The sequence below is a fragment of the Macroventuria anomochaeta genome (assembly GCF_010093625.1).
Source record: "Macroventuria anomochaeta strain CBS 525.71 unplaced genomic scaffold BU25scaffold_35, whole genome shotgun sequence".
Lineage (NCBI taxonomy): Eukaryota > Fungi > Ascomycota > Dothideomycetes > Pleosporales > Didymellaceae > Macroventuria > Macroventuria anomochaeta.
Genome location: NW_022985396.1, coordinates 18,942 through 35,320, shown reverse-complemented (window position 1 = coordinate 35,320; position 16,379 = coordinate 18,942). Strand labels below are relative to the sequence as shown.

Sequence of the window (16,379 nt, the reverse complement as noted above, 5' to 3'; positions counted from 1 at the left end):
CCACTTCGAAGGATGCGCCTTCATCTCAGGCGTCGAGCTTTCTCGGTCCTTTCATTGTTCCCGGTACGTCGCAGACGATCCTGCAATCGACGGCTGCTGCCTCTACTGGTCTTTTGCCCCCAGCCTCCGAGATTGTACAGCCGACCTCATCTGCCCAGAGTCCTGAGCAGGTCGCGTCTACTGGTCTTTTGCCTCCGTCTTCCGAGATCGTGCAGCCAACCTCATCTGCTGGCCTTGTTGATGGTCTTCTCTCCTCGCTCCTTCCTGAGGCCACTCCCACATCGCAGGGTGCCTCTACTGGTCTCTTGCCCCCGGCTTCTGAGATTGTGCAGCCCACTGGCGGTCTCCTATCATCACTCCTCCAGAGCCCTGATGCAACACCTACATCTCAGGTTGCGTCCACTGGTCTCCTGCCTCCATCTTCCGAGATCGTACAGCCTACCGGTGGCCTGCTCTCGTCGCTCCTCCAGAGCCCTGTTGCAAAGCCTACATCTCAGGTGGCCTCCACTGGTCTTTTGCCTCCTTCTTCTGAGATCGTGCAGCCAACTTCATCTGCTGGCCTTGGTGGTCTTCTCTCCTCGCTCCTTCCTGAGGCCACTCCCACATCGCAGGGTGCCTCTACTGGTCTCTTGCCTCCGGCTTCTGAGATTGTGCAGCCCACTGGCGGTCTCCTATCATCACTCCTCCAGAGCCCTGATGCAACACCTACATCTCAGGTGGCCTCCACTGGTCTTTTGCCTCCTTCTTCTGAGATTGTGCAGCCTACCACATCTGTTGGTCTTGTTGGCTCTTTGCTGTCCTCTCTTCTTGGCAGTGCAGAGCCGACAGCTACTTCAGCCGTCGGTTCTGGTATCCTTCCCAGCAGCGGCGTGGTTCCTACAGGCGTCGTCCCCTCTAGCGGCGGTATCACCATTGGCATCACCACCGCGCTCGGCACCGAGTCAGCATCTTCATCGGCTACCCCCACAAGTGAGGCCTCGCCTTCAGGTGCCATCCCTACCTCGGAGGGTGTTTCCTCTAGCTCTGGGCTTCTCAACCTGCCCTCGATCCTTTCCTCGATAGTTTCTGAAGCTTTGCCCACTGGCAGCCTGTTGTCAACTGGCATCATTCCCAGCTCTGGATCCTTCAACCCCACTGCTCCTGTATCGGCCACTATCACTGCATCGCCATCGGCTTCAGGTATTCTCCCATCAGTGGTCCCATCGATCGTCTCAGAGTTGTCCAGCCTTCTGTCCTCGGCAGTATCCGACCTGCCTACTGGCTCTGCCTTGCCAAGTGTGGTGTCTAGCCTGGTGTCCAGCGCCGAGTCTGCTCTCAGCTCTGCCTCCATCTTGCCAACCGCGTCGGTCCCTCTGCCCATCCCAACTTCTGATCTTAGCAGCATCGCATCCAGTATCGCCTCCGAGTTCTCATCTGGCCTTTTGTCGTCTGGTATTCTTCCTTCTGCAACAGTTTCGGGCTCAGTCAGTCTTTCTGCACCTCTTCCCACCGGCACAGAGAGCGTTACACTCTCAGCGAGTGCTTCCTTGTCCGCTTCTTCGAGTCTCCTGCCTACCTTTACCCTCTCTGGTACCGATGTTGCCTCTGGAACCATCTCATCGTCGACTTTGGTTGGCACTGGCCTATCATCCAGCGCTACTATCTCGCCAAGCGAGTCCCTCAGCATTCCGTCATCTATCCCGGCTTCTGAGTCTAGGACCTCCTCTGGTGTAATCTCGAGCAGTGCAACTGTCACCGCTTCCGCTACTGAGTCTACCTCGATTGCCCTATCGGCATCAGCATCAGGATCCGCCTCTGTATCTGTTTCAGGAACAGTGTCTGCGTCTGGATTGGAATCCTCGTCCGTGGTATCTTCCGCTACTCTTTCGCCATCGGAGTCTTTGTCAGTGTCGCCGTCTGCTCCGGCATCTACTAGTGTCTCTGTTCCTGCAAGCCTCACATCCGCGAGCGACTCGGCCACAATCCCAATCCCCACCATCCCGTCAGTCACAAGCTCGCAAACTCCAGTGCGAACTATCTTGCCAACCGCAACTGACACTGAGACTTCGTTCGCCATCCCCACCAGCATTGTTCAAGAACCTTCCACGATCGCATCGCCCACTGCTACGAGCAGCGGCATCCCTTCTAGCCTGCCAAAGATGATTGCTCCTCCCGGTGGCGTTCCCAGTGAAGTCTCGCAGGACAGCTTTATGGGTCAGGTCTGCTTCAAGTGGCCATTGAACTACCCCTTCGTGTCTGCCAACGATGGTGGCAGCCAGATCTTCCACTACCTGCCCAAGGCTATCGCAGATGGGCTCAACATCTCGGTCTCTGACGTCAAGAACTACGGATTGAAGCCTCTCGACACTACAGCGTACCAGGGTTTCATTACCACCATGGCAATGTTCACTATCCCCAAGGACTTGCAGACAAAGCTTGCGGCTCAGCTCCGCAATCCCGCTGATCCGTTCTGGCATAACAAGGACTCCACCGTCAATGATCTCACCGACTTGATCAACACTGCTTGCCCCCTCGCAGCTGGCGGTACTGTTTCCGGTGGCTCGAACGTTGCCGGTGGTGACACTGCCGCTACCTCGACTGGAGGAGCCGGTGATGGCGGCGCTATGGGAGGCGACATTGGTGCCAGTCGCAAGATCAACCCTACCAGCGCAGGTATCGCAACCGGAGCTATCGTTGGTGCCATCGCCTACGGTGCGGCCATGTTCTTCGTCGCTCGCAGGTACCGCAACAAGCGTATCGCTCACCAGCGCTCCAGCTCCGTTCCCAGCACTAGCCGTATGACCTACGGCTCCATTCCTGGTGGCGCAGCTGCCTGGATGCGCGGTGCTCGTGATGGTCGCATGACGCCTGGCAGTCGCGGCAGCCGGGGAAGTGACAGCAGTCAGGGACGCAGCATACGCACGCAGCAGATCTCGGCTCCTGTCATGGCAGAGAACTCGCTGGGCTGGAACTGAGCATCTGTCCATTCGCACTATCCACCACAATGACTTCAGTTGGTCTTGTGTTGTACGATACGCCAGCTACCAGGGCATGTACGCATGGCTCCCACCACATCTGTGTTTCGATCTCAGCATCTATCTCGCGAACCGACCTCATCCATGCTGACATTTGCATCTCGCATCTAGTTGCACTCAGCTCTCTCACATATCGTCGCTTCTATGTTCGGACACTCTCATTAAACCTATCTCTAACCTTTATACTATACTTTAACATACATTGAATCTTTCTGTATATTCACTTCTTAGATACCAGTCTTTGCTCGAAAGCAGCGAGACCGTTTTTTCCTCTTGTTGATGCACAGGATGGCCATTTGCCATTGGCGACGGAAGGCTTGGAGCATGATTCAGAGTATCTATTATGCGGTTGCAGGAGAGCCGTTCGAGGAGTGCAGTTGGCACTTGTGGGGAGGTTATCTCGAGTAAATAGTTGTAGAGGAGAATTGAGAAAAGTTTACTATACCTGTTGGATACTCTTATGTTGTGTTTCGATGACATCCAACACTTCCTATCGATCTAATCAGGACATACGCAAATGCTCTCGTAACACCGTTGCGTTAGTGCCCAAGAACCACTCGAGCTGATGCCTCTCAGGATGTCAGAGAAACTGATAGCGATTTCGCCATTTGCGAACAATCCTGGAGTACCTCAGACCACTTTTATTTCCGTGGAGCACTTGACCAGGGCTGAACGGTGATGTTGCGCATGTCGTCTGTGATCGATGGTTTTCAAAACTGCCCCATTTGGAAATAGTGAAACACCCTGGCGCGCCAAGCCGTAACAGCGGACACAGATGCAGCATCGCGGAGGTGGTTACGGAGCGGGCCCTTCCAACTCTATAAGCAATCACTCTTTCCAGCGGTTCTTTCGACGTCGTAACTATATCCAGGTCTACGTTTCGTAACACGTGATCCCTGCCCGCGCTCTCACGGACTGGCTACAACAAGCCACGTCTCCCCCATCCCACCCCTCCACAACAATACACATAAGCTGCGAAGATGCGTCTCGACGTGAAGGTACGCCAGCTACCTCCAGAATGTTCGGCAGTCGCTCATTAGGAAACAGAGGCAGCTCTTTGCGCGCTCGGAGAGAGTCAAGGGTAAGCATGCTGTGCGCCAAAAGTACTCGAGGTCCCATACTAACATCAGCTAGGCATTGGTAGGAATTGCGCTTCCAGAAGTCGACCGCAATACTAAACAGCTTCGAAGACTTTCACCCGACCGAGCCATGGATCCTTACAACCTTGTACAGCGGTATGAATAGCTGCGAAACTACAATGGTCGTGGGGGACTGACGGTGGCAGGACACGTTCACATCTGGTCGTACATTTCGCAATCGATCGTCAAGACATTCGAGCTCACCGATGTTCCCGTTCGCGCTGGTCGCTTCATTGCGAGGAAGAACTGGATTGTTGCAGGTGCGATCCCCGGTTGTCTTACGCATCTGGACGCCATGTTGACGCGGCTCGACTACAGGTTCCGATGACTTCCAAATGCGCGTATACAACTACAACACCTCCGAGAAGGTCACATCGTTCGAGGCACACCCAGACTACATCCGCGCAATTGCTGTGCACCCCACACAGCCCTTTGTGCTGACCGCCAGTGTGAGTTGCGACAGGGAGAAACCAAGAAGTCAGGCTGACGCGCTTCTAGGATGATATGACAATAAAGCTGTGGGATTGGGAGAAGGGCTGGAAGTGTACGTAGATTGAAGAAGGGGCGAAGATGTATGAGCAGAGCATTCGCTAACGATCTACAGGTGTGCAAGAGTTCGCCGGCCACCAGCACTATGTTATGGGCATTGCCATCAATCCCAAGGATCCCAACACGTTCGCCTCCGCTTGTCTCGACCGAACAGTGAAGATCTGGTCGCTCGGGAACTCAACACCCAACTTTACTCTCGAGGCGCACGAGACCAAGGGTGTCAACTTCGTCGACTACTACCCTCAATCCGACAAGCCCTACCTCCTCACAACGTCCGACGACAGGACCGTCAAGGTGTGGGATTACACCACAAAGGCGCTTATTGCGACGCTCGAAGGCCACACGTCGAACGTCAGCTTCGCTGTCTACCATCCCGAACTCCCTGTGATTATCTCTGGATCTGAGGACGGCACAATCAAGATCTGGCACTCGTCTACATATCGCCTGGAGCAGTCATTGAACTACGGTCTGGAGCGATCATGGTGTGTAGCATCTCAGAAGAGCAAGAACGGCATTGCGCTTGGTTTCGACGATGGAGCTGTGGTCATCTCAATGGGTCGTGAAGAGCCAGCGGTCAGCATGGACACCGGTGGCAAGGTTCTGTGGGCGAAGCACAACGACATTCTAGCGGCTACAATCAAGGGCAACGACCAATTGAAGGACGCGGAACGTCTCACATTACCCTCCAAGGACCTGGGCTCGACCGAAATCTATCCTCAGTCTTTGATCCACTCGCAGAACGGTCGTTTTGTCGCTGTCTGCGGTGACGGCGAATACATCATCTACACCGCTCTCGCGCTCCGTAACCAGGCTTTCGGTTCCGCACTGGACTTCTGTTGGGCATCGAAGGACCACGACAAGGACTATGCAATTCGCGAGTCTGCCACTAGCGTCAAGATCTTCCGCAACTTCAAGGAGCGAAGCGTCTTGAACGTCGGTTTCTCTGCTGACGGGTTGAGTGGTGGTGTTCTGCTGGGCGTTAAGGGCCAAGGTGGCATTGGCTTCTACGACTGGGATTCTGGTGCTCTTGTTCGAAGGATAGAAGTCGAACCCAAGAGTGTCTTCTGGTCCGAAAGCGGCGAGCTCGTCACACTGGCCACAGAAGACACATACTATGTTCTGCGATTCTCGCGGGAAAACTACTTGGAGGCGGTGCAGAATGGCGAAATCGATGAGGATGGCGCTGAGTCTGCTTTCGAGGTTGTCTGCGATATCAACGAAAGGTATGTACCGAGGTTATTAACCATGATATCACAACTGACAGAGCGATAGCGTACGTACGGGTTGCTGGGTTGGCGACTGCTTCATCTACACTAACAGTACAAACCGCCTCAACTACCTGGTCGGTGACCAGACCTACACCATCTCCCACTTCGATTCGCCACACTACGTTCTTGGGTACCTTGCTCGCGACTCGAGAATTTACATTGCCGACAAGGATGTTAACGTCGTATCGTTCGCTCTTTCGCTGTCGGTTGTGGAATACCAGACGTTGATTCTTCGAGGAGAGCTTGAAGCTGCCGAGGAGACATTACCATCTGTGCCAAAGGACCAGAACAACAAGATCGCTCGATTCTTGGAAGGTCAAGGGTACAAGGAGATGGCCCTCAAGGTCGCCACCGACCCTGAGCACCGCTTCGACCTTGCCCTCTCATTAGGTGACCTGCAGCAAGCCACCGAGATCGCACGTGAGCAGGACACAGAGCACAAGTGGAAGACCGTTGGTGACGCTGCCCTGACCGGCTGGGACATCAAGCTTGCGCAGGAGTGCTTCGTCAAGGCTAAGGATCTGGGCTCATTGCTTCTGCTCTACTCGGCCACCTCGGATGATTCCGGCCTACGCGAGCTTGCTTCTCTTGCCGAGACCGCAACAGCGAACAACGTTGCTTTCTCCGCACTTTGGCAGATTGGTGACCTCCAGGCTTGTATCGACTTGCTCATTAAAACCAACCGCTTCGCCGAAGCTGTGCTTTTCTCGCAGACATACAAGCCTAGCGCAACAGTAGGACTTGTCAAGCAATGGAAGGCCAACTTGGACAAGGAGAACAAGAGCAAGGTTGCCAAGCTGATCGGAGTACCTCCTCAGGATGGCGAGGGCGACGAGGACATGTTTCCTGAGTGGGATGAGTACCTGCGCATGGAGCGCGAAGGCGGAGTCGTTGAGGACCTCCTTGTGCAGGACGATGAAGTCGATGTGGAGGCCGAAGAGGAGGTTGCTGAGGCTGCCGAAGCTGTGGAGGAGGAGGATAATGAGGAGGAGGAAGAAGAAGAAGAAGAAGAAGAGGACGATGAGTAGTTGAATACCTCCAGGCTATGCTTTGATAGAGACATGTTGAAGAACATTTTGATGATCGGCTAGCGTTTGGCATTGCTACAGTAGGGCGAAGACAAAATGATACGGAATATTTATAAGTGCCTTGACGTTCGACTGCCTTCATCCTAATCGACTGTCTAGCACCAAGTTTATTCCTCTCCACTGCGTCCATCCAACCATACTCCTTAACCGTCAGACCTATCCACCTCCCATCCTCCCCACTCCCCCACCTCTCACCGTCCAACATACAATAACCATCTTCCTACGCCCCCGCCCCATCCGGATGCGTAGGATCAATCCACTTTACACTCTCCGGCACCTCGACCGGTTCCAATTCCGGCAAATTAATCGCCACAGCCTCACTATCACTCCTCATGAGCACACACTCCAACTTCTCTTCATCAGACGCATTGATCTCCTGATGCGGGACATAGGGCGGCACAAAAATGAAATCTCCGGGTCCTGCTTCCGCCGTGTACTCTAGTGATTCGCCCCACCGCATGCGCGCCCGTCCTTTTAAGACGTAGATCACGGACTCGAGGTGGCCGTGGTGGTGCGCGCCCGTTTTTGCGCCTGCGTGGATGTGCACTGTTCCGGCCCAGAGCTTTTGAGCGCCCACGCGCGCGAAGTTTATCGCGGCGGAGCGGTCCATGCCTGGTGTCATGTGTTGGCCGCCGACTGGTTCGAGACTGTCTGCGGGGATTACGCGGACGCCGCTTGTTTTCCAGGCGTCTTCTGGGGCGGGTGGTGGGTGGTCGTGATCATGGTTGTGGGAGTGGTCATGACTGTCGTCGTAGGATTCTGTGGCCGGAGGAGGATGTTCTGAAGTTGGTGGGACGGATGTGGATCCGCTCAAGGAGGCCATGCTGGTTGAGGTCCAAGAGTGTAGTTCAGGGGCGTGTGAGTGTGCCGACGTGCTCGAGACTTCGTGGTGTCGTGTACGTTGAAGAGCACTTGTGCTTGATACGCGTTGGGATAGCTGTCCAATGTCAAAGCTTCGATTTGAATATTCGGTACGTTTGCTCCGCTTCCGGAACAGCAAGCATATATCTATCGATGACAGCAGTTCTCGAGATTGTTGCGTGCTTTTGATGTGGATCTATGTCAGGCGTTTAGTAGCTTCCAGTGGGGTGAATGCGGGGGTAAGGACCTCGGTTGCAACTGCCTCGCGAGCGAGCGGGCTCCTTCGACAATGCTCTGAATAAACTCCGTGAGAATGCTGGAAGTCTGCATATGCATAAGATTGTTTGTACAACAGTCGAAATCTAGGGTCTAGTCCCGGCTCTTCAAGAACGCCGCCCATGTAGATGTAGTGAAGATGCTGCCTGAAGCGCCTACCAAATATATATCGAAACAGATGAGTTGGGACTGATTACCTGATCACTGAGGGCTCAGGATCGTCGTATTGCCGCGACTTCTCGTCACCGCTGGTGGCGCTGTCGGTGCTGCTGACTTCCTCCGAAGACTCGGAGGTGGTGTGTATCCTCCTGCTCCTAGCGTTCATCTCCTCGCGTGTCTCGTCAAGGCTCTCCATCTCCCTCAGACCCTTCCCTCTGCCGAAGAAGTCTTCTGTCCGGAGTCCACGTACGTCTTCATCCCTGACTCCTCTGCTGCTCTTCAAAGTACCGTCTGCCTTCTTGCGCCTAATGTATTCCCTGACCGGCCCCATAGCCGCGTCTCTGCACGCTTCTTTGATGTCTGAGCCGGACATGCCTGCGGAGACGCGCACCAGGTAGTCGAGGTCGAGGTTCTTGCTATCGATCTTTGTGCCGCGGAGAATGAGGGAGAAGATGTTGTGTCGCTGCGAAGCGTTGGGCAGAGCGACTGGGAACTTCTTGGGCATGCGGCGGAGGATGGCTTCATCGATGTCTTGGATTCGGTTCGTGGCGCCGAGGATACATATCCGTTGTGGTGTGTTGCTGCCGGAGGCTGTGGAGGAAGCGAGACCGTCCCAGTGCGTCATGAACCTAGGAGTGGATGTTAGCCTTGGGTCCATGTAATCTCAGGTGGAAAGCAACATACTCAGCCTTCACCATGCCACTCGCCTCGTGCTCACCGCTTCGTCTTTGGCCCAGCACTGCATCGATCTCGTCAATAAAGACAATACTCGGCTGCAGCTTCCTTGCCAGACTGAAGACAGCGTTGACCAGCTTGTTGCTGTCACCATACCACTTCTCTGTGAGAGTCGAGATGTGGAGGTTGATGAAGCAGGCGCCCGATTCGTGGGCGAGCGCCTTTGCCAGCATAGTCTTTCCGCACCCGGGAGGGCCATACAGGAGCACGCCGCTGGGTGCGCTCAGCAGAGACGACGAGTGCGAGTAGAGATGTGGCATTGTGAGCGGATAGATGACTGACTCCTTCAACTCTTCGATGATCGAGTCGAGGCCGCCAATGTCGTCAAACGTCACTGGAATCTCCTCGGGCGCAACAACCTCCATGGCGATGGTCTGCTCATAGCTGTTCAGCACGAGCTCCTGCATGCGCGGCCTCCGATTCCGCGAGCCCTCCTCGTCTTCATCGCTGTCGTATTCGCCGTAGCTTTTCCGCCGTTTGCTGGTGAGGATGGCGTCGAGTTTCCGAGTGGCGGCGGCGGATTTGGCGCGTGCCTCTTCCTTTTGTTGGGCATCGGGGTCGAGTCGCGCGAGCAGATTGCGGATGACGAAGTAGGCGATCAAAGGCTGGAGTCTCTGTTAGTATGAGTGAAGATGCGCGAGGAAAGTGCGAACGTACTGCTGCTGCCGCCATCAAGATGTCTGGCAGGTAGCCAGTGAGACTGCTTTTCTTATTTGAGGCCATTTTGCAGATTTCTCTTCAGATACACTCAAAACAGCAAGGGAGGCGCGGCAGAAAGAAGGAAGAGAAGCGCGGGAAATACTGGCGTCCAAGTGCTAGCATCATGCACTGCGCTGTTCATCCAAAGTTCAGCACGACGTCGGCGTTCGCACGTGCCTCGGTCGCAGCCCGCACCTGGAAGCTCCACCTCCGCTCGAGCTCCATCAAACTTCACGGCGCCTCATATTCAGCATAGCCGCCACAATGACAGCCCTCTACAAGCCCACTGAAGCCATCTCGCTCCTTCGACCGTCTCTGCTGCTCCCGCGCATCCAGCCGTCGTCGACTCGACGCACACGCGCAGCATTCTCCACTACCCGCAATGCACAAGCTACACCCAGTTTTCCGGGCAGCCCGATCCCTGGCCCGCCACGCAAATCAATCACACTGACCGGCGACACGGGTCGAGTACGGTGGAACGAGCTATCGCCGGGAGAGAAGGTCGTGCGGACAACGCAACAGTCGTTCAACTTGGTTGTAGTAGCCATTGGCGTGATCGCAACTGTATGAGCTCCATGACTCTCTACTCGAGTATCGTACTGATGTGTTCAGGGCGGTGTGACATACTTCCTCTTCAGCGACGTCTTCAGCCCCAACTCGAAAACCGCACACTTCAACCACGCTACAGACACGATAAGACAGGACCCCCGCTGCCAGAAGCTGCTCGGCGAAGGATCCCAGATCGCAGCGTTCGGTGAAGCGTCATGGTCGCGGTGGGCGCGGAATCGTTACATCAGCAGCACAGAAGAGACAGATAAGTGGGGTACCGAGCATCTGCGCTTCAGGTTCTACGTGGAGGGGCCACTAGGGCAGGGTGTAGTCAATGCACATCTGGTGAAGAAACCAAGCATGGATGCGTTCGAGTATGCTGAGCTGGCTGTTGACGTCAAGGGGCATCGCAGGATTGATCTGGCAGCCAAGGAGAAGCAGGACCATGTCGCGCCGAAGATCTTTGGGGCGAGGTGGTGGTAAAGGAAGAGGTATATCAACATTAGTATGTGCGAGGCTAAGGACTTGTGAAGGCTGCCCCACTGGCGCATATACGCAAAGCAATCTGTCTGTGAACTTGAGTTGCACCAAGCTCTGCGCCATCACATCGCCTCTTGAGATCGTGAAGCATGAACTCCATCCTTCGCAGCGAAGACCGGCGACACTATGCGAATGCGGAGTCCCGCTGCATGGTTGCGGCGTAGTGGCTACCGCGTTGGTGATTGGGTTCGGTGAGATTGGGCTAAACGGCTGCCTCAAAGCAAGAGCTATAAAGGAGACATCCAAAGCAGTATCCCATTGTCGCATCGGAAGTTCAAAAGTCCATCATGGGTTCCCGCTCTTCCGCATCTCATCACCTGACCACTCTAAGCGAAAATGGCGACGCCCAACAGCTGTTCACAGCTCTTGAATGGCCGTCTCTCGCTCAAGTCGGGCTGCAAACCGAAAGCGTGCTCATCGATGCGCAGGTCGGTGTAGTGAGACAGGAATCGAACCTACACCGTATGCTCTGTGCTGCTACTCGATCCGGACTAAGAAATTGTACAACTGCTGCTCGAATTCGGCCAAACACACGACGTCGCATCGAAGGAGATGGTGATAATGGATACTATGGACGCGGCCCTCCATGAAAAGCCACTGGAAGTCTTGTTGAAGTTCCGAGCCGTGGACCCAAACGTCTTTTCTCATCCACTGCACCTTGGGTCGGACATCCTGCAAATTGCCTGCCGCGGAGGCCCCGATCGAGACGACGCTCCTCGCGGGAAGCGGCTCAACTTCGTGCAATACCTCTTGGAGGTCGAAGGGCGCGACCCCAACACGCCAAATGCAAGGCCAGGATCGCGAAGACACAGACCAGGAAAGCTGCTGTACACAGCGTGCTGGAAAGCAAGTCTCGAGATCGTGGAGAGTTTACTTGCATACGGTGCTATTGTTAAGGGACCCGGGGCCATGCCTTCAGCGAGCTACCACGTGAAAATTGACGTACTTGATTTGTTAAAGTATGACGTAGAGGTGAATGAGCTGCTGAACAAGAGGCGGTCGATGGGCCGTCTGGCACGCCGCTACATGTTGCCGCTGCTGCAGGAAGGGAGGACGTGTACAAGTGGTTGGTGACACAAGGAGCTGATGCGGCAATTGCGAATGGCGAAGGAAGGACACCCAAGGGGATCCTTGAAGAGAAGAGCAGAGCGATATCCTTGGACGACTAGCAGACACCTTGGTCTGAATGAGACTCTCGGCTCCACAAATCTATCTCTGCTTATGATTCTTCTATGAAATTTGTATTGAGATGATATTCGGAGCGTTCGAAACAATCGTGGATGTTGAGGTTTAATTTGGCCCCACCCAATCACGTTTTCACCAGCCATGAGCCACATGCGGAAAGCATACACGAATGACGTCCAGCTGAGCGACGCCTCAACCATAGAAGGGTGCTCACCTGCACCTTCCAAACGGCCCGTCGCACATGGCACTAATGCTTCCCCTCTTGGGCTAAGGCGTCGACTTTCGTGACCTCAGATTCTATTCATGCACAATTCGAACCATCTGAACTTGTACCTCAGGCATTGAAGCTGACCAAACGACGACATGTCAGTAACCACAGCGTCCTATGCACCGGAACGTTCGGACAAGACCGATCTTGAGGGGGAGCACGCGACATATCGAGACAAACCGACTGTTGCCGAGCCAGATGCAGAAGGAGATGCAGAGGAACGTGGTCGACTCAAACGACGCCGAATGTCCTCACACTCTCCTCCCCGAGCTGCCTCACCTTCTCGAGGCCACGACCGTGACAGCGGCTCCCGGCACCGACATCACCACCGCAATCACCATCGAGACTCGGAGTCAGCGAGTATGACGCCACCGCCATCCGTGCAGAAGAAGCAAAGACGGCGCAGCGACGCAGAGCCTGATCATACGTTCCGCGGTCGACCACGAAATCGCAGCGGCAGCAGAGAACGTACCGGCAGTCCAATCTTCGAAGACGAAAGTGCGAGCGAGGAAGAGGTGAGAGAGCTCAGGAAGAGGGCCCAGCCGCCAAGCCGACCTCGAGTGGAGGCTGAAGAGGACGAGGGTGAGCTACGTAGACAGAGAAGTTATCCCAATCTGTACAGGAAAGATTCGAAGGGCAAGGCAGAGAAGGTCGAGTCCAAGCGTCCGCATCCGCTTAGACAGGAGCTCTGAGAGCTGTGAGGAATACAGCACCTTTCACTGAGGTAATCCGAGGTTTGACTTGAGATGTCTGGCGTTTAGGTTTATACCCAAGAAATAAGTAGGACGCATACAGCGTTAGCGTGATATCAATAACCATCAGTAGCAGACCTGCTCGTATCGACTGCGTGTGACTTGTTTGGTTGACAGCACGCGACAGCAGCCAGACCCTTTGAACATGTTCCCATTTCAAACGACAAGGCAACCGTCACTCAACACTATATCTGACTGCTGCCAAACGCACGGCATTGTCCATCATGCAGCATCAGAAATGTCTATTCGGTCGACCCGACACATCCGCCTTGCTCACATCAGCACCCATCTGGAAAGTTCCACGCCGCCGCGGCTCATAACGGTGACCCACCCCCGCGCCAGCTGCGCCAACCCTCGTGCCAATCACATCTTCCCAACTCCGCCGCCTCTTCCGCGCTTACGATAACCCCCTCACTCTCGTCATCCTTCCTCAGGGTCGGTACTTGTTCAGTTTGCTCGTCGCGATGCCGCCTGGCAACGAGTATGCCGCCGAGCAGCTCAAAGCTCAGGGAAACGCTTGTTTTAAGAATGGCGACTATGAAGGCGCTGAAGGGTACTATTCCCAGGCTATTCAGAAGAACTCGAGTAACCCACTACTATTTACCAATCGCGCTATGGCGCGGAATAAATTGGAGAAGTGGGAGGGTGTGATAGATGACTGCATACGGAGTATCGAGCAGCTGCCGGAGAACATGAAGGCGTTCCACTTGCTGTGTACGTCTATCACCACCACCCATCCATGCCTACACTTGGAATAAGGAACATGTAGCTAACACGAACCTCAGCGCAAGCCCAGCTCGCTGTGAATCACCCCAACGAAGCCCTCTCGAGTGCTCTCAAAGCGTACGAGTACTGCACGAAATCCACACAACAGACCACCTTCTCGAACGCCGCTCTTATATCACAACATGTCCTAAAGTGCAAGAAGCGCAAATGGGAAATCCGCGAACGCGAGCGAATACGGCGGCGAGGCGACCTCCTCTCCGACCTCGAAGAAATGCTCGAGCGAGACCACAAAAAAGACCTCGACGACGTCGATGCACGCATGGAATCCGGCTCAACAAGTCGCACAGAAGGGCACGAAGAGAAAGAAGAGCGCCGCCTCGAATTCGAAAAGAAACGCGACGACCTCCGCACTGCGTTCGCCATCTCTGATCCGGATCACCAGCAGAAGCGCGAAGTGCCGGATTACCTTGTTGATGGGATTACCTTTGAGATCATGCATGATCCGGTTGTGACGAATAACGGGAGGAGTTATGAGCGGGCGACGTTGATTGAGCACTTGAAGCGCAGTCCGACGGATCCGTTGACGAGGGAGCCGCTGAAGATTAGTGAGCTCAGGCCGAATTTGGCGCTCAAGGAGGCATGTCAGGAGTTTATCGAGAGCAACAGTGGGTGGATATATGACTGGTAAGGCTCGCTCTTATAAGATGCGCAGTTGTCGAGAGGTAGGTGTGGGCGGGGTGTGCTTAAACGGCTTTGACAGATCGTGACTGACATTTGTATAGTGAGGACGGTGAAGTAGACTCAGACAGTCGTTGGGCCCATCTCTCGCATGTCTAAGGTTGAAAGGGAAGCGATCCTATTTGCATCATCAGGAGTCCGGGAACTTTGTGTCAGTGTTTACGATGCATCTGAGCGCTTGTCGAATGACCCATCTTTTGGCCATATTGCTATATACCCTCGCAAAGCTCATCGCTGATTTCCAGTTTCTCAGAACATTGCTGAACGGTTTTTCCCTTGCTGACACGGTGTAGGCTAAACGCAACCTTGGAACTGCAAATGCGGGTTTTGATCCTTCCTGAACGTTAGCAACTCTTGCCGCCTCATCTGCGTCCTCCGTGTCCTTTACCTACTTAAGTCTTTCCCGAACGAGTCTTCGGTATACGCATTCGAATTTAGGACGCTCAAATCTTCACGAACGATACCTAAACACTTCTCTGCATGGCGCACCTTGTCGCGCCTGGAAGCGGGCACAGACCCCGCTATCTTAGCTGCTCGTGTCTCTTACAGGAAGCAAGCCTTGGAATTCTTCAGCATGACAACAGGCCAAAAGTTCGTCAAATGCGAGAACCTAACCATCGTCAACTTGGTCCACTTCGCATATGAGGAGTTCGTGAAACCAGACGCTGTACCAAAGCGCGCACTTCAAACACCACAAGTCTATCTAGGGCTTCGAGGATTCAGCAGTCAAAGGTGCGACTTCTGCAGCCTGGTCATTGACTGCTTGAAAGGTTACTCGGAGGGTAGCGTCAATCGGCTTAACTTAGCAAGGGAGTGGAGGGGCGACCAGTGTGCATATGAAGATTCCTTGTACGCTGCTGCTAAAAAAAACTGCCAATGTCGGACGTGAAGATTAGTATCGCTTTGTCGCAGTCGCAGTCAAACCCATTGACAGGGGAACCAGGAGAACTCGCAGATGTCGACGCGCTCGACATTCCCTTGGTCCAGGTTGGTCCGTGGCGGGGTAGAGGCGCAGAGGCCCACGAAGGACGTTGCTGATTCCCCTGTTCTACATTTCAATCTACTGCTGTGGGGTGAGTGTGCAAATGGATCTACCCCCTGTCACTGATATCTGTTTTGCTAACAGCTCTCGATGTATCTCAGCACGAGCGGTGTTAGTCGAATGTTTCCCCGTCGGAAGACGCTCCGAACATCTTTCGACTGTTCTTAATTCTCCCTTATGGTGGGCTTAACCAGTTAACTTTTGATGGCTTCTTCGCGACCACTATCACATGATCGAGCTATACAGTCGCCGTAATCTGACTTTTGCCTCCGATAAGCTTCCGGCTCTATCTGGCATTTGCATGCGACTTGCTGGGCATATTCCAATATCCTGGTGTTATGCAAAGTATCTTGCTGGGAGTTCGGATACAGATATTGTGATTGATTGATTGATTGATTGGTTTAATGTCCTATCTGAGTCTAAGACTATGGAAGACAAGAGGAGCAGTAGCTCCTCTGGTAATGCAAAGATTTATTTACATGATGTTGGGTTCAGTCAGAGGGATGGTGAGGGCTCAGGCCAAGAGCAAAGTTGCTAGAGGGATCAAAGTAATGCAAAACAAACAAACAAAGGAAAGGATGGGTTGTCAGATGGCAAAACTATGCCAAGTCTTCAGTGTGTTGTCCAAGATGCCACCTCCTTGTGCCAACCTTGGTCCTGCTTGTCATCCTGACATGGCTTGCAGCCAATAATAATCCACCCAGTCACACCTCATGGAACATCATGGAACCTCATGGAACCTCATGGAATCCCATGGAACCTCATGGAACCCCATGGAATCCCATGGAACA

At 54.0% G+C, this 16,379-nt stretch overlaps 7 protein-coding genes across 7 annotated transcripts; 5 read left to right on the top strand and 2 right to left on the bottom strand.

Annotated features, from left to right (window-relative positions):
- The first annotated feature begins 3,788 nt into the window (after positions 1–3,788).
- Positions 3,789–7,138, top strand: BU25DRAFT_171524 (Coatomer, beta' subunit). Its single transcript, XM_033700827.1, has 9 exons — positions 3,789–4,012; positions 4,062–4,095; positions 4,149–4,154; positions 4,205–4,249; positions 4,300–4,413; positions 4,472–4,602; positions 4,652–4,697; positions 4,758–5,925; positions 5,975–7,138. The coding sequence occupies exons 1-9, from the start codon at positions 3,995–3,997 to the stop codon at positions 6,996–6,998; spliced, it is 2,586 nt and encodes an 861-aa protein (XP_033557822.1). The 5' UTR covers positions 3,789–3,994; the 3' UTR covers positions 6,999–7,138.
- Positions 7,022–8,171, bottom strand: BU25DRAFT_414097 (RmlC-like cupin). Its single transcript, XM_033707199.1, has one exon. The coding sequence runs from the start codon at positions 7,879–7,881 to the stop codon at positions 7,279–7,281; it is 603 nt and encodes a 200-aa protein (XP_033557821.1). The 5' UTR covers positions 7,882–8,171; the 3' UTR covers positions 7,022–7,278.
- Positions 8,172–8,261: 90 nt separating this feature from the next.
- On the bottom strand, positions 8,262–9,984 carry BU25DRAFT_400151 (AAA-domain-containing protein). The gene is made up of 3 exons (XM_033704957.1): positions 9,747–9,984; positions 9,039–9,694; positions 8,262–8,983 (listed from the first exon to the last, which is right to left on the bottom strand). The coding sequence occupies exons 1-3, from the start codon at positions 9,810–9,812 to the stop codon at positions 8,389–8,391; spliced, it is 1,317 nt and encodes a 438-aa protein (XP_033557820.1). The 5' UTR covers positions 9,813–9,984; the 3' UTR covers positions 8,262–8,388.
- Positions 9,985–10,400: 416 nt separating this feature from the next.
- On the top strand, positions 10,401–10,820 carry BU25DRAFT_349452 (mitochondrial import inner membrane translocase, subunit Tim21; the record flags this gene model as incomplete). Its single annotated transcript, XM_033703254.1, has 1 exon — positions 10,401–10,820. A coding segment is annotated over one exon (420 nt), but the record flags the coding sequence as incomplete, so codon positions are not given.
- Positions 10,821–11,164: 344 nt separating this feature from the next.
- BU25DRAFT_424606 (uncharacterized protein) lies at positions 11,165–11,951 on the top strand (the record flags this gene model as incomplete). Its single annotated transcript, XM_033708295.1, has 2 exons — positions 11,165–11,339; positions 11,374–11,951. 2 exons carry the CDS (start codon positions 11,165–11,167, stop codon positions 11,949–11,951), a joined length of 753 nt encoding a protein of 250 aa, XP_033557818.1.
- A 324-nt stretch (positions 11,952–12,275) lies between these two features.
- On the top strand, positions 12,276–13,185 carry BU25DRAFT_414094 (uncharacterized protein). The gene has a single exon (XM_033707198.1). The coding sequence runs from the start codon at positions 12,426–12,428 to the stop codon at positions 13,020–13,022; it is 597 nt and encodes a 198-aa protein (XP_033557817.1). The 5' UTR covers positions 12,276–12,425; the 3' UTR covers positions 13,023–13,185.
- Positions 13,186–13,546: 361 nt separating this feature from the next.
- Positions 13,547–14,883, top strand: BU25DRAFT_477569 (U-box domain-containing protein; the record flags this gene model as incomplete). The annotated part of the gene is made up of 3 exons (XM_033710977.1): positions 13,547–13,796; positions 13,868–14,492; positions 14,591–14,883. The coding sequence occupies 3 exons, from the start codon at positions 13,547–13,549 to the stop codon at positions 14,643–14,645; spliced, it is 930 nt and encodes a 309-aa protein (XP_033557816.1). The 3' UTR covers positions 14,646–14,883.
- Between the last annotated feature and the right edge of the window lie 1,496 nt (positions 14,884–16,379).